This window comes from Branchiostoma lanceolatum, chromosome 17, assembly GCF_035083965.1.
Source record: "Branchiostoma lanceolatum isolate klBraLanc5 chromosome 17, klBraLanc5.hap2, whole genome shotgun sequence".
NCBI classification, from domain to species: domain Eukaryota; kingdom Metazoa; phylum Chordata; class Leptocardii; order Amphioxiformes; family Branchiostomatidae; genus Branchiostoma; species Branchiostoma lanceolatum.
Window position 1 is genome coordinate 8474211 of NC_089738.1, and position 12323 is coordinate 8486533.

Genomic DNA, 12323 nt, shown 5'->3' on the forward strand with positions numbered 1-12323 from the left:
ACACGTAAAGAAGTTAGCTTGAAGGACAGTTAGCCAAGAAATAAAGTAATGACAACACTGGCTTGCAATTTAGTTTGAGACATTGGCTAGCAGTTATATGTACTGTTCTACAGAGCCCTATTCTATGCTGGTTACAACAACAAGAAGACGCAAAAAATCCCAAGTCATATTTCTAGACACACAACCTAGGCTAATTTTGGGAAGACATTGGAAATTTATATCCATTTAGACACTCTAACACAACGTTGACAGGGTCGATTTGAAAGTTTGAAAATTTGAACAAGGTTGGCTTCCCCCAAACTGAAAGTTGTAGATAGCATTGTCTTGATTATCCAAGGGATCTTATCTGATTGAAACTTCCTTGGATTATGTGACTTTTTGATAGATATCTGGGCCATTCTGCATGGTTTGATACTGTTCATAGAAAAACCAGTACAGAAAAAAGTTTGAATTCTCTGACAGTTATTATGGTAATCTGTCCCTGCTATTGTCCCAGGCTGGCAGACATCTAATCCTTTTATGAATTTATGTGGTTATGGGGGATTAATCCAGCCCTCAACCTGCTGGGCAGCTCACAGTAGGAGCACTCCCTTTACGACTTCCCCAGGGCAAGGTTTTGGTTCCTTTAAGTGCGACTGATTGATATTTGTCCTGAGAAGGAAAGTTATCATAACTGTGAGGATGTATTCGATACTTTTCTACAATGTACGTGTACGTCTTCGCGTATGAAGTTTTGTTACGTTAACCCTTGTCCTGCTGGATTTCCAGAGCAAAAAAAAATTCTCCCTACTGTTGAAGTGCCCAGACACCTTTGAAACAAAGGTACTAGTTTGATGTTGCTCATTTTTAAGTACTTCGCTTCACTAAAACCGCGCGTGTGCAAGGTACACATTCTAGAAATACCCTCAACCCGACAATTGTGAGGGCTAGCATACAGAACAAGCATGTTCAAACCGACAATTGTCGGGATCAGGAGGACTAGCTTCATTGCACCACGAATGAACTTCAAATTTACTCTCTCTCTCTCTGGTTCTGTAGTGGGTTTGCGACAAACCGACCCTAGCCTATGAGTGTCTTTCAAAGTTGAACCTCAAGTTCAACTTGAAGTATGTTGGCATTTCTCCGAGTTCTTCAATTTCAATCCCACGCGGCTTGGTGAAATATAGGTTGTGCCCACGCATTGTTGGTCGTACAAAAAACGTTCCAACAACACGATGTTAACGTGTGTACATGAGAAAGAGGCGTGTCGGCCCATAATGAGCTTCTGACGTGCCCCCCAAGACAAAACACATGAGTGGCATCTAACGTTGGGTAACATAAATTCGTGGGGTACTTAAATTCGCGATTTTTCGAAAACGGGGTATTTAGGGATATGTGCTAGATGCAACATCAGTAATACCGCTAGAAGTGCAAACTTGACAGACTAACGTATTCAGAACGCTGTCTGAAAAGCTTCGATAAGCATGCATTAGAAGTTGACGAGGACAAAAACTCTCGGTCCCTTATTGGAACAGTCTGAGGGCTTCGTGGGAGAATCACACTACATCGTTGTCGGCTGGTTTATAAGACAAATGTCACATCCGCTTCCTGCTAAACACAATCATTTACAAGACAACTTATTTTCTTAAAATTGCTGACCTGCAAATGGACTCTAAGTGTGATCAATCATCAAAACCCCTCTTTGTTGCTACAACCTACGGCACGTGTATTTTCCCGCCGCCATATCATTACCCAGAATCCTGTTGTCAAGCAGACGACAAAGGTTTGTGAGGAACACTTTTTTGTCTAAATGTTGCGTGTGATTGTGGACTGAGGACGATATTTTCCTCAAAGTGTGCTCCTAACACAACAAGGAATACATGGACATAGTAGTATTATCAATGCTACGGCATCCGGCTAACTTGCCATGAATAATGTACACGTTGCCATGACGGTGGATGTCGACTTTGACGTTCTATAGCTACCGACTCAACACACGGGTTGTTCCCGTAGGCCTGATGTGTGCGGTACGGCCGTTTTTTCGTGTATTTTTTTACTTGGACACGTCTATATCCATAGCACTCTCCTCAAGCCAAGGATGGAACGAATAGCTGCTGTATAAAATGTAATTAGCGGTAAGATATTCAAGACGAATCTTCTCTCCCGAATTAATGTTCACCCCTGTCCGACAGCACCGTCATTGTGCGTGCGGCGGACGGTAGTTTCAAGTTGAAATATTATGGTGTCAGCATGACTAGAGACAAAATCTACCATATATATGATTAGTGCAAAGATAGTACATGATACTGACAGAATAATAGAAAAAAAGGATGGTTTATTGTTCTGCTAGATAGATTTCAGTCAATCATCATCGGAAAAATCCCGAATTTATGTTACCCAATGTTACGTACACTGAGTTCTATTTGACCCTTCTATCAGTGTTTGAATCTGAAGGCAAATCCTTGACCCAAAACGCACCCTACCTTCTCAGAATCTACCAACGAACTGTCTTTCGTAAAGGAAAGCTGGTAAGAATTTTGTTTCGTCGACCAAGATATCAACAAACTCATAAGTTCAGTGCTAAATGATCTGGAGGCCGGATATACAGAGCAACCTAACCTAGCTAGAGCATAGTGAACTAGACCTTTAGATCAGGGCAACCTAGCCTATAACCAGGGCAAAAATGAGATCCTTAACGCTGACTGGTCAATATCTTAAACTCGCGTTAGAGCGCCCTGTACTAGGGAGGCACAGAAAAAGTCGAAACCGGTCGAATTCCGTGTCAGCGCTGTCATTGTCCCAGAGCTACGAATGAAATTTTAATCAGTGTTTTGTATCTGAAGATAAAAAGCCTTGACCCAAAACGCTCCCTACTTTCTCAGAATTCACTAGCGATCTGTCGTCCCTAAAAAGAATTTTGTGTCGTCGACCAAGCTGTTTTTTAGTCTTAACACAATAGGAGCGATTCCTGACACACGTAGTTATACAGTAACGTGTATAAAAGCCGTTACAGAAATTAGTCTCCGTCAGGCCTACGGGGGTACGGGGGTACGGATGAATTCGGCACTAAAGGGGGAATAATTGGTCAGGACAGTCAGTCCACGGGAAGGCCAACAGTTCCCCCTCCGCCGACCAATGAAACCCTTTGGTGGCTAAACTACCATGGTAAATTATTTTCTCTATGGACAGTGTAGTTAGTCTGGTAGAGACTGCACAGAAATGGTGACTAAAGATAATGTGCTCAGTGAGTGAGGTGAAGAGTTCAGTGACACCTTCCAAATCTGGCTCGACAAGTTATGACCTGGCCGGCAAAGGTTCTTGCCCCGTGCCAATCGATCATAGTCCGACAGGTTACGCCATGTTTCTTGCCCCGACGCGACCCCTTTCCCGGACAATGACTCGAAACAAAAACTCTACAGTGACAGTAGTCTTCATAGTTACATTCTATCATCAAGTTTGATCAAATTTGACGCGTATTTCTTGTCGTAACGCGAGGCAAACAGAATTTTTAGGCCGTCAGGTCACGTCTTGTTTCTTACCACGTCGCAAGACGGACATTGTAGTTACTTCAATGAAAAGTCTAAATAATACTGAGTGAATGAAGACCTTCATTGTGAACATATACCCACTGGATGATGCAAAGCAACATCTCTACTAATATTAATGACAACAAACTTTACAGCTGCTTTTTATCATCATGTTAATAGATAGAATTACATGCTATAAAGGCAGGTAATGGCTCGTTAAGTAAACACATATAATCTGTCCTCACGGCAGGTAAACAATTACCAGGAGTACAAGTTACGACATGTTTCCTGCCCTGTTATGGTGTGCTACCTTTTTCGTAGCCTGATAACCATACCATCGGGAGCTCCCTGGTATCTCTACGGTGCAGGGGGTGATGCTTGCCCGCCCAGGCAGGTTAGTGCGCACGGGGGTACTGTTACAGACTTGGCTTAACTCGATATGCCAGCTAAAAAGACGGAATGACAGAAACAGGCCAAAATAGCAGACTGGGCCCGGTAGAGCACCCCTAATAGACTACCTGTAGAAACCTTTTTCGATAAAGTGAGAGCGCAGAACAACGATTCTATCTTCTATGGTGACGGTCTCTTTTCAGGCACTTTTTGTCGCCATAAACGTTAATAATAGTATGGTTTGAAGCCACTTAATCATACCTCATTATCACCTGCAACAATATTTTTCATTTTTTTTTCAGTCGTCAGGGGAAGTAAACAGGTCTTCTATAAACCCTTGAAATTAGTCTTCTTTGTCATGTTGTCTTTTTAGTACGTCATGCTACAATATTTCAGCATCCTGCAACCAGATGAGGGCTAAGAGTTCAAACATGGCTAAAGGCATATTCAGACAACGCCTATTTAAAAGATCGTTTAGTAGATGTCCTGTTAACGAAAATATCCTACATTTTATATAATTCCGTGCCGTTAGCTAGTCACCCATTTCTGTAAACTTTGTGAACGAAGGTTCCAATATGCCTTCCCTGACCCAGGCGTACTTGCTAATTCTATTATGAATGCACAGGTAACCAGTTGTAATGTGTTTTGTAAGTGTCCCACTGTCTGTGGCACATGATAGCTTCAGGGCTCGCCTGTTAGACGAGTACGTTGGACACACTACCAACTGGATTTCCATTAAACGGACGTTTTGGGGACCTCACACCAAATGTGGGGTGAAAGGGAGAGAAAAGTCACTCTTTTGAACCCACTTTTTACTCCTTGGGTCCAGGTAAAATGGGGTATGGACCCCCAAGACGTCCATTTAACCCAAGTTCAGTTGGTAGTGACAACAGATAGTTGCCCGGCATTCATAGATATCAAGTTGCCGTAGTTTACGTTGGGTGTTGTTTGATAGTTTACCTAAAAAGTACTACCGTGTAATTACATCCAAAGTGTTGCCTGTTCCGTGAACGTGACACAAACTCTCTATCCTACAACAGACCAACACGTACACAATACTGGGTGTACTTTTCCTTTTCTCTAATTGCTGAAGATTTCAAACGATAAACACCATACGCCAAATGTACATGTATCTCCTTATAAGACGAAGAACGTACCTTTGTATACAGCTATGACACCTGTTGAGCAAAGACGCGCAGCTACATGTAGCCAACAAGCCCCCACCGGCACTAAAGGCGAGCTTCACCCCCTACTGGTGCTGTACCTGTATAGCCCTGCAAGTAACTGAACAACGATTCGGTCTACAGGTTGTTAAGAAACTTTCCCTTCGTGCCCTGAGGCGACTGTGTGTGCTAACACGTGTGGCATGGGTCACGGCCCTCACGGGTGACCAGTTCACTTTCGCTGAAGGCTGGATTATTATGTGAGTTACCATGGCGCTGCAAGCCTTACTGTATGTAACATTTAGACCTTTAGCAATGTTGAGATGAAATGCTTACAAGAGTGTAACGCTTAGACCACGAGATCTGTTAACATATCCATCTAAAACAATCAAACTCTAAACTTGACTGAACACCGATGATTACATTGGCGAGCTTGGTGTAGCATTCCAGGAGTACAAAATGTAGCCCTTCTCACGCAACACACTGCAAGACTAGCATCACCGCAGAAACAAAGATCTAGAACCAACAAAGCTCACGGACATACTACAATGAGCGCATTAGATGGATAAAAACATAGGCTTTGTCAGCACTCCAAAGAACAAGAAGGATATTGATTGTGTTTTTGGTACCGTTTGTCTGTCTGTGTCTCTCTCTGTATGTTTGTCACTATGTGTGTGTGTGTGTGCGTGTGTATGTCTGACTCTGGGCCCATATTAGCTTGTTCTGGAACTGCAGGGGAGTTTTTGTTAAAACCTTTGAAAGAGAATAACTCAAGATAGGTCTGATTGATCATCCGTCAATTTCGGTACCTAGGTAGCTTAAGTGATGATTGACATAAAAGGATAAAAACAAAACTGTTTCCCCAAGTAAAACTGTTCTCCATGAAAAATTGTCCCCGATGAAAAATTGTCCTCCATGCAAGTGTAATATGATTCTGGGTGGGCAGACGAACCACAATGTAGAATGCTCAAATAAGACATGCTTCAGACGGAACATTTCATTTGCATATCTTTAATGTAACCACAAACATTTTAGGTCCTACACATAATGTCTGGATACAGTTCATATTTGTAACAATCCAGTTAATCATTTCAGAAAAAAATACAACTTAGTGATAAATCTATGATATGCATTATGGAAAAGTCTATGATATGCGTTATGTTCAACAGAATCTATTGCAAAATATACATACAAGTTCCTGACATAACAAGGGAAAAAATACAAACTTCATCAGCTCCAATATACTACGTAAACAGTACTATAATGTGATATAATGTCATGGTTCTTAACAAATATGCAGAGTCTTTTGGCAAGAGAAAATAAAAAGCACCATTAAAGAAAAGATATCTATTCCTTGCAAATGAAATATTTGAGTTTGATTTTGATTTCTAACCACTTTAAGTTGAGAGCAAGTGGTATCAAAAACAAAATTGATGAATTATTGGATTTTATCCAAGCATACTCTCCATTACATGACAGTACATACATGTATGTCTTGTAAAAGAGAAGGAAATCATCTGACATAGTGATCTTTTGACAGTGCCATGTTTGCAGAGAAATTCGTATCAATATGAAATATGTAACATAAATGCACAGGATGTAAAAGTTTAGGGGCATCATGTTTAATGGATGCCAACAAGTAAGTCTTTTTATTACGCGGGTTGATTAATAAGTTTACGGACTCACTCAAAAGTGCACAACTCAAATCATACTATACGCATGATTATGCCCCGAAATTTGAGTTGTGTACATTATTTCCAGGTGAGGCCAAGAACTTATTCTATCACCCCTCGTACTACTAAGCCCATGTGTAACTCCTGAGAAACATAGTCACTGTGGTTTTCTGCTAATCTCCAAGCAGATGTAAGTCAGACTGCCTGTGTCACTGGTGATTCTGTAGAAAGCTGAGAACAGGCTGCATAGGTCTCCTCAGCTCAGGAGGGAACCCAGACACTGTGGTCAGGAGAGAGCCGGTCAGGGAGTTCATCCTGTGGGAAGAAGTTAAAAGGTTAAGAAATGTGAACAAGAAAATCTGCCATTTAAATCATCATCATCACCGTCGGCGGAAGCTTGTGTCAAAGCATTGTATTCGAGTCAGGTTCAAATTGGCTTCAGTTAGTTTGTAGCTGTTCTTGGATGGCAGTGTCTGATATAATTGCCCAAGCCAGCGCTGTATGAAAGTGTTGAGGACAATTTGAATACAATATGCATAAATGGCTTACAGAATTACAAGTGTGCATAAAGTCGAAGATCTTGGGCACTTAAGGTTCCAGATTGTAACTTTTGAATTCTTTCCCATCAATCTTTACTACATTCATATGTTGATTCATTTCTTGCTTCATTATTCATTGAATAAAAACTTAAGACTCTTTGCACACAATCTAGACACTGTGATCTATTCAACGTTTCGGTGACCATCTGTCACCATCCTCAGGGAAATTCTGACTGGTTCACATTGCACTGCAGCACAGGTGTCGCTGATTATAGATGCGGTCCCAAACACCTATAGCTGCAGTGCAATGTGAACCAGTCCGAATTGCCCTGAGGAAGGTGACAGATGGTCACTGAAACGTTGGTTGAATACATCACTTAGTTGTGCTCAAGAAGTCTTTTCATTCAGTGACTTACCAACCTGATGAAACTCTTTACGGATTCATTATTATTTTCAATCTACTGTAAATGCAGAAATGTTCCCAGGGATTTAATTTCACGATAGCAAGAAAATGGAGTGTTTATAAGTTGCGGTGGTTACAAGTTCGCGTTTTAAACAATAGTAGCGCTAGAGTTACAGTTACATAATAGACATTTTTGCAGTGGTTTTAAGTTTGCTGTGAAGAGTTCACTGCAGAAACTGTTAAATAAAACCACCGTGAGCATTCTGCATTTACAGTATGTTGTAAGAGTCAGTCTCACCATTCAGCCTGATCAGGAGGTAGTCTGGGTGGGTCCACACTGTCAGGGGCTACAGTCAGGGCCTGTTTGATGTTGTTGAAGTTCTGTTTGATGGCCTTTTCATGTGGAGCCAGGGGACCTCTACTGCCCAGAGGATTCACTGACTGCTGCAGGGGGAACACATAGATATGACTTTTTATGTAAATTTGACAGAAAAACTGAAAAACACTAAATGTAATGTTACTATAGTGGGAAATATGGATGTTTTTTGGAAAACTACATCTTCAAAAGTAAGTGATCTTGAACTAAACTACTTCAAGATCACAGTCACTTTTGAAGATCTTAGCTCACTGAACAGCTATTCTTCCACTGGTCGTGACAGAGAAGACAGACACTACCATGTGCAGTATTTACAAGTTTATTGTACTGGGAAATTCCCCTGGCTCTATCTTTTCGACAAGCACATGAGTGAGTGAACCTTGGACCACAGCTTAATGTCCCGTTTCCAGTAGCTTGCATGTCGGGTGAGCGACAACAGCCTGGATTCGAACTCATGGCTTCTTGGTCCAGAGTCAGGGTTGCTAATCACTGAACAATGTACCTTACATGCTGAAATCATGTGGATAATCTATAATTGCACAAATATCGGAAAAGTAGAGCGGAATAATTTTCAATTGACAGAAATGGTGATAGTTATTGTCCCAGACAGTAGCAAGATGTAACAAGAATGTGAGCAAATAGGGCAAGGGCACATATCAAGATGCCAAAATGGCAGGGTCTTGATAGTGTGCAGGGTGGTTATTCAGTCCCCCAATTTCACGATTCACAGTTCCCAAATTTCTCCCTTTCACGTATGTTTATACCCCTGGTAGTGTAAGCAGGAACTTTAACTACCATATCAGAGCATGCTATTGTTTCTTTTTGTATTGCATACCCGTTAAACTGCCTCATGGTGTAACACATCAGGGTTATACTGAATAGTACAAGCTGCATATCCATTCAGATTTATTTGATCCACTCACCCCATAAAGGACCCCTACTCTTTTTGTAAAAGTGTGGTGGGTTCTTTAACGTGCTCAGGTGTGGCTCTCCTTAAACACAGGATCCCCATTTAACGTCCTATCCGAGGAATGTCCCTAAACAAAGCTAGATACTCAGTTTTACCTGAGTGAAGTGAGGGAATTTGTGTAAAGTGCCTTTCCCTGGGCACAACATTGGGGGTTCGAACACAGGACCTCTTGATTCTGAGCCAAACACCTTACAATTACGTTGATAGATGCCACACAAACTCCACTCACAACCTCACCCACTATGCAGAGGGTTAATGACTAGACTTACATATAGCAGAGCCACCTGGTGAGCGATGTACTTGTGGTTGGCGAGGTTGTTGACATCTGAGTTGAGCTGACGACACATGGAGGACACCAGGTGTAAGCTGGCCATGTGCTGGAAGTGTTCTGGAGAAAAACAGAGATTATTACTAAAATCATAAACAATCATAAACAATAAGAGACAGAGTGGCCATTAAACTTCCCCCTGCTTTCTCACCAGTTATATTCAAGAATTGATGTCGCCACACAGTTGAAAATAACATGGTTGTCACGGGCAGGGATTTTGCAATGTGCAGTCCCAACTTGAGCCAGTCTCAGTCGCAATAGCGAGGTGGCTGTCTTGGGCGAGCTCCTTAATTAATACTTGCATTGATAAAGAAAATTTTCAAGACAGAGCAAAAGCAGTCGTTATGGCCAGTTGGTCTGCTTGAAAAGGTAGCTCTGGCAGGTTTTACTACATTTCATCTAAAGTCAAACTCAGATCTAGATTACATGCAGCTGGGAATACCAACTGTTTTGCTCTTCTTTTCTTTTCTTTTCATTCCTGCTTCTTTGGACAGCATATTTTTCAAAGCTAGTGTTGAGAATCATATGTAGTCACATACCATCCATACTGCCCTGTTGTCCCAAATCGTAGAGCGTCTGAGGATTAGCGATGTACGCCGCAGCTCTGGGAAACATGCCGGCAAGACCGGTGCTTTGTAAGTAGTCCTGGGAAAACACAACAATTCCATTGTATCATCAAGCAGTGTAAAGAAGTGCTTCAAAAACAGATATAGCCTTTATTTGTTTGTGAAGATTAGTCATCCAGGAGTTGAAGACAATACTTTGAATCTATACAACTGAATTACGAAATGAGATATAACTGATATTTCAGATGTCCTTCCAACATCTTTCGTTTTTTGTTCACTGATGAAAGATGTTGGAAGGACATCTGAAACGTCTGGTATTTCTCATATTGTAATCCAGTTGTATAGATTGAATAAAAATATTATAAATACAACCAAATGTTCTTTCATACTTGACAAGGAAATACAATTTAATGTAAACATTGAACTATATGAAAATGAAAAATGTTTGTATCTTTATCTGGTTGCTGAGTTCTTCTAACAAGCAACAGCCTACAAGGTTGTTGGAAAACTTGAGTCTTTTCTCCCAACATCTGCTTGGAGATTGTTCCCACCCACCTGTATGAATGCAGGGGGCTGAGGCAGCCTGTTCAGAGCTTCCCTCATCTTCCCGATCAGCACCATGGCATGGGACTCGAACGTGGGGCTCAGGGACTTCCTGCACCGGTCCTGAGATAAAAACTCCCTGGAAACCCCCTGGAGAGGAATAAGAGAACAGAAAAATGTTGAAAATTATGAAGAAAAGTTATAAAAGATTAGATTTGGAACTGCATTGTCTCACCATTGTTGCTTAACAATATCTATGTATGTGACAATACGTTTGGGACTGCATTGCTAGCAGTAACACCTAGCTTCAGTATGCCGTGAACCAGTCAGTATTGCCCTGATGAAGATGACAAACGGTCATCAAAACATCAGCTCTTGTTAGAAATATGGTGGTGAATAAAGAACTTTGCTTATGATTCTGAAAAATGATAAGGTTTGCTACATGAGGAACCATATGCCAGACTTGAACATTTACTTAGCCAAAGACTTCTATTAAATTGTTTTTACCTTTTGATAATGACATGTAGAAAAGGTCAGTCTTTTAGAATATTATGAATACTTTAGGAAAGATTGCTATATGCAAATTGTATCAAACGCTCGTTAACCAATGAAATGACTGCCTTATTCTTATGTTACAGATATATTTTACAATATATACATAATTGTATTGTACAATATACTATAGGTTGTGAAGTAATAAATTTAGGTTAGACACATTGATCCCAAGTTTCGATTGCCTGATGCTGTAAGAAGACAAAAAGCCACACATCTGCTTGGAGATTGTTTGTACCTCGTTCATCTCCTTCTCACACAGAAGTTCTAGCTGTGAACACAGCGTCACAATCTCCACGGCAACGTCGCCCCTGGTTACCGGCACCACCCATAGGGGCTCCTGGATGCAGACATCAACTGTGCACACAACACAAATTTGTTGTTTTAACATTAATAATGTGGTTAGACCAATATGATAGATAATATGCATGCAAATACAAAAAACTGAATCATATAGAATAGGGTTATTACTTGAAAATTCTTAGATTTTACTGGAAAGTGTGATGGTAGCAGTGATTTGATGCATTTCAACATGATACAATTGCTAATTTGCATTGACAAAGTTTAACTAACGTTAAATTGTTACAAGGACAATATATAGGGTACTAGTATACTAGTAAAATGTCCTTGATTGTGTTATGTTCACATGTAAAACTTAGCTTTATGCTTACTTCAATGACGTTACATACGTGTTAACGTTTCTTAAATGTACCCTACCGTATCTTTTTCAAATTTTACAGCTTTTATTCGTAGAAATTCCTGTTATCAGAAAACATAGTTCTACCACGACAATGTAAACACAAAACATGCTTCACTGCAACATGCCCCCCTCCCCCTCACACGTCAACAACATCCACAGAAAGTCGTTTGAAAAACCTACGATCATCAGAATATCACATTTTTCTAATATTAAACCCTTTAACGTTGGAAAACATACTTTTAAAGCATGGGTCCAGGCCTAGAGGACTGCAGAGTGGCGGAGTACAACTGACTGCAGCAGCCGATACCATCTTGACACACCTCCATGTACAATACACAATAGAAAGTTCCCGACGATATCCGATCTGCGACGGAGATTACCGAACTTCAGTGCCACCTGTTAATCTCCAAGCAGATGTTAGGTAGAATTGATCGTGGCGTTTTCTGCCTGTCCCACTCTTTCGTTATACCCCCTGGATTGTTGTAGGTCACTGAAAAACGGAGCAGTTGTAAAACGCTATGAAATTTACTCCCACGTCTGCTTGAAGATTAACCACCTGTCGAGTAGGCCGTGACACCTGTTAAACACCTGTTAATCGCAAGGTGGCGCTTGAA

General features: G+C 41.0%; 1 protein-coding gene across 1 annotated transcript; it reads right to left on the bottom strand.

Annotated features, from left to right (window-relative positions):
• Positions 1-6302: 6302 nt before the first annotated feature.
• LOC136422811 (uncharacterized) lies at positions 6303-12307 on the bottom strand. The gene is made up of 7 exons (XM_066410697.1): positions 11947-12307; positions 11248-11366; positions 10470-10607; positions 9888-9993; positions 9290-9408; positions 7973-8118; positions 6303-7047 (listed from the first exon to the last, which is right to left on the bottom strand). The coding sequence occupies exons 1-7, from the start codon at positions 12017-12019 to the stop codon at positions 6942-6944; spliced, it is 807 nt and encodes a 268-aa protein (XP_066266794.1). The 5' UTR covers positions 12020-12307; the 3' UTR covers positions 6303-6941.
• Positions 12308-12323: the final 16 nt, after the last annotated feature.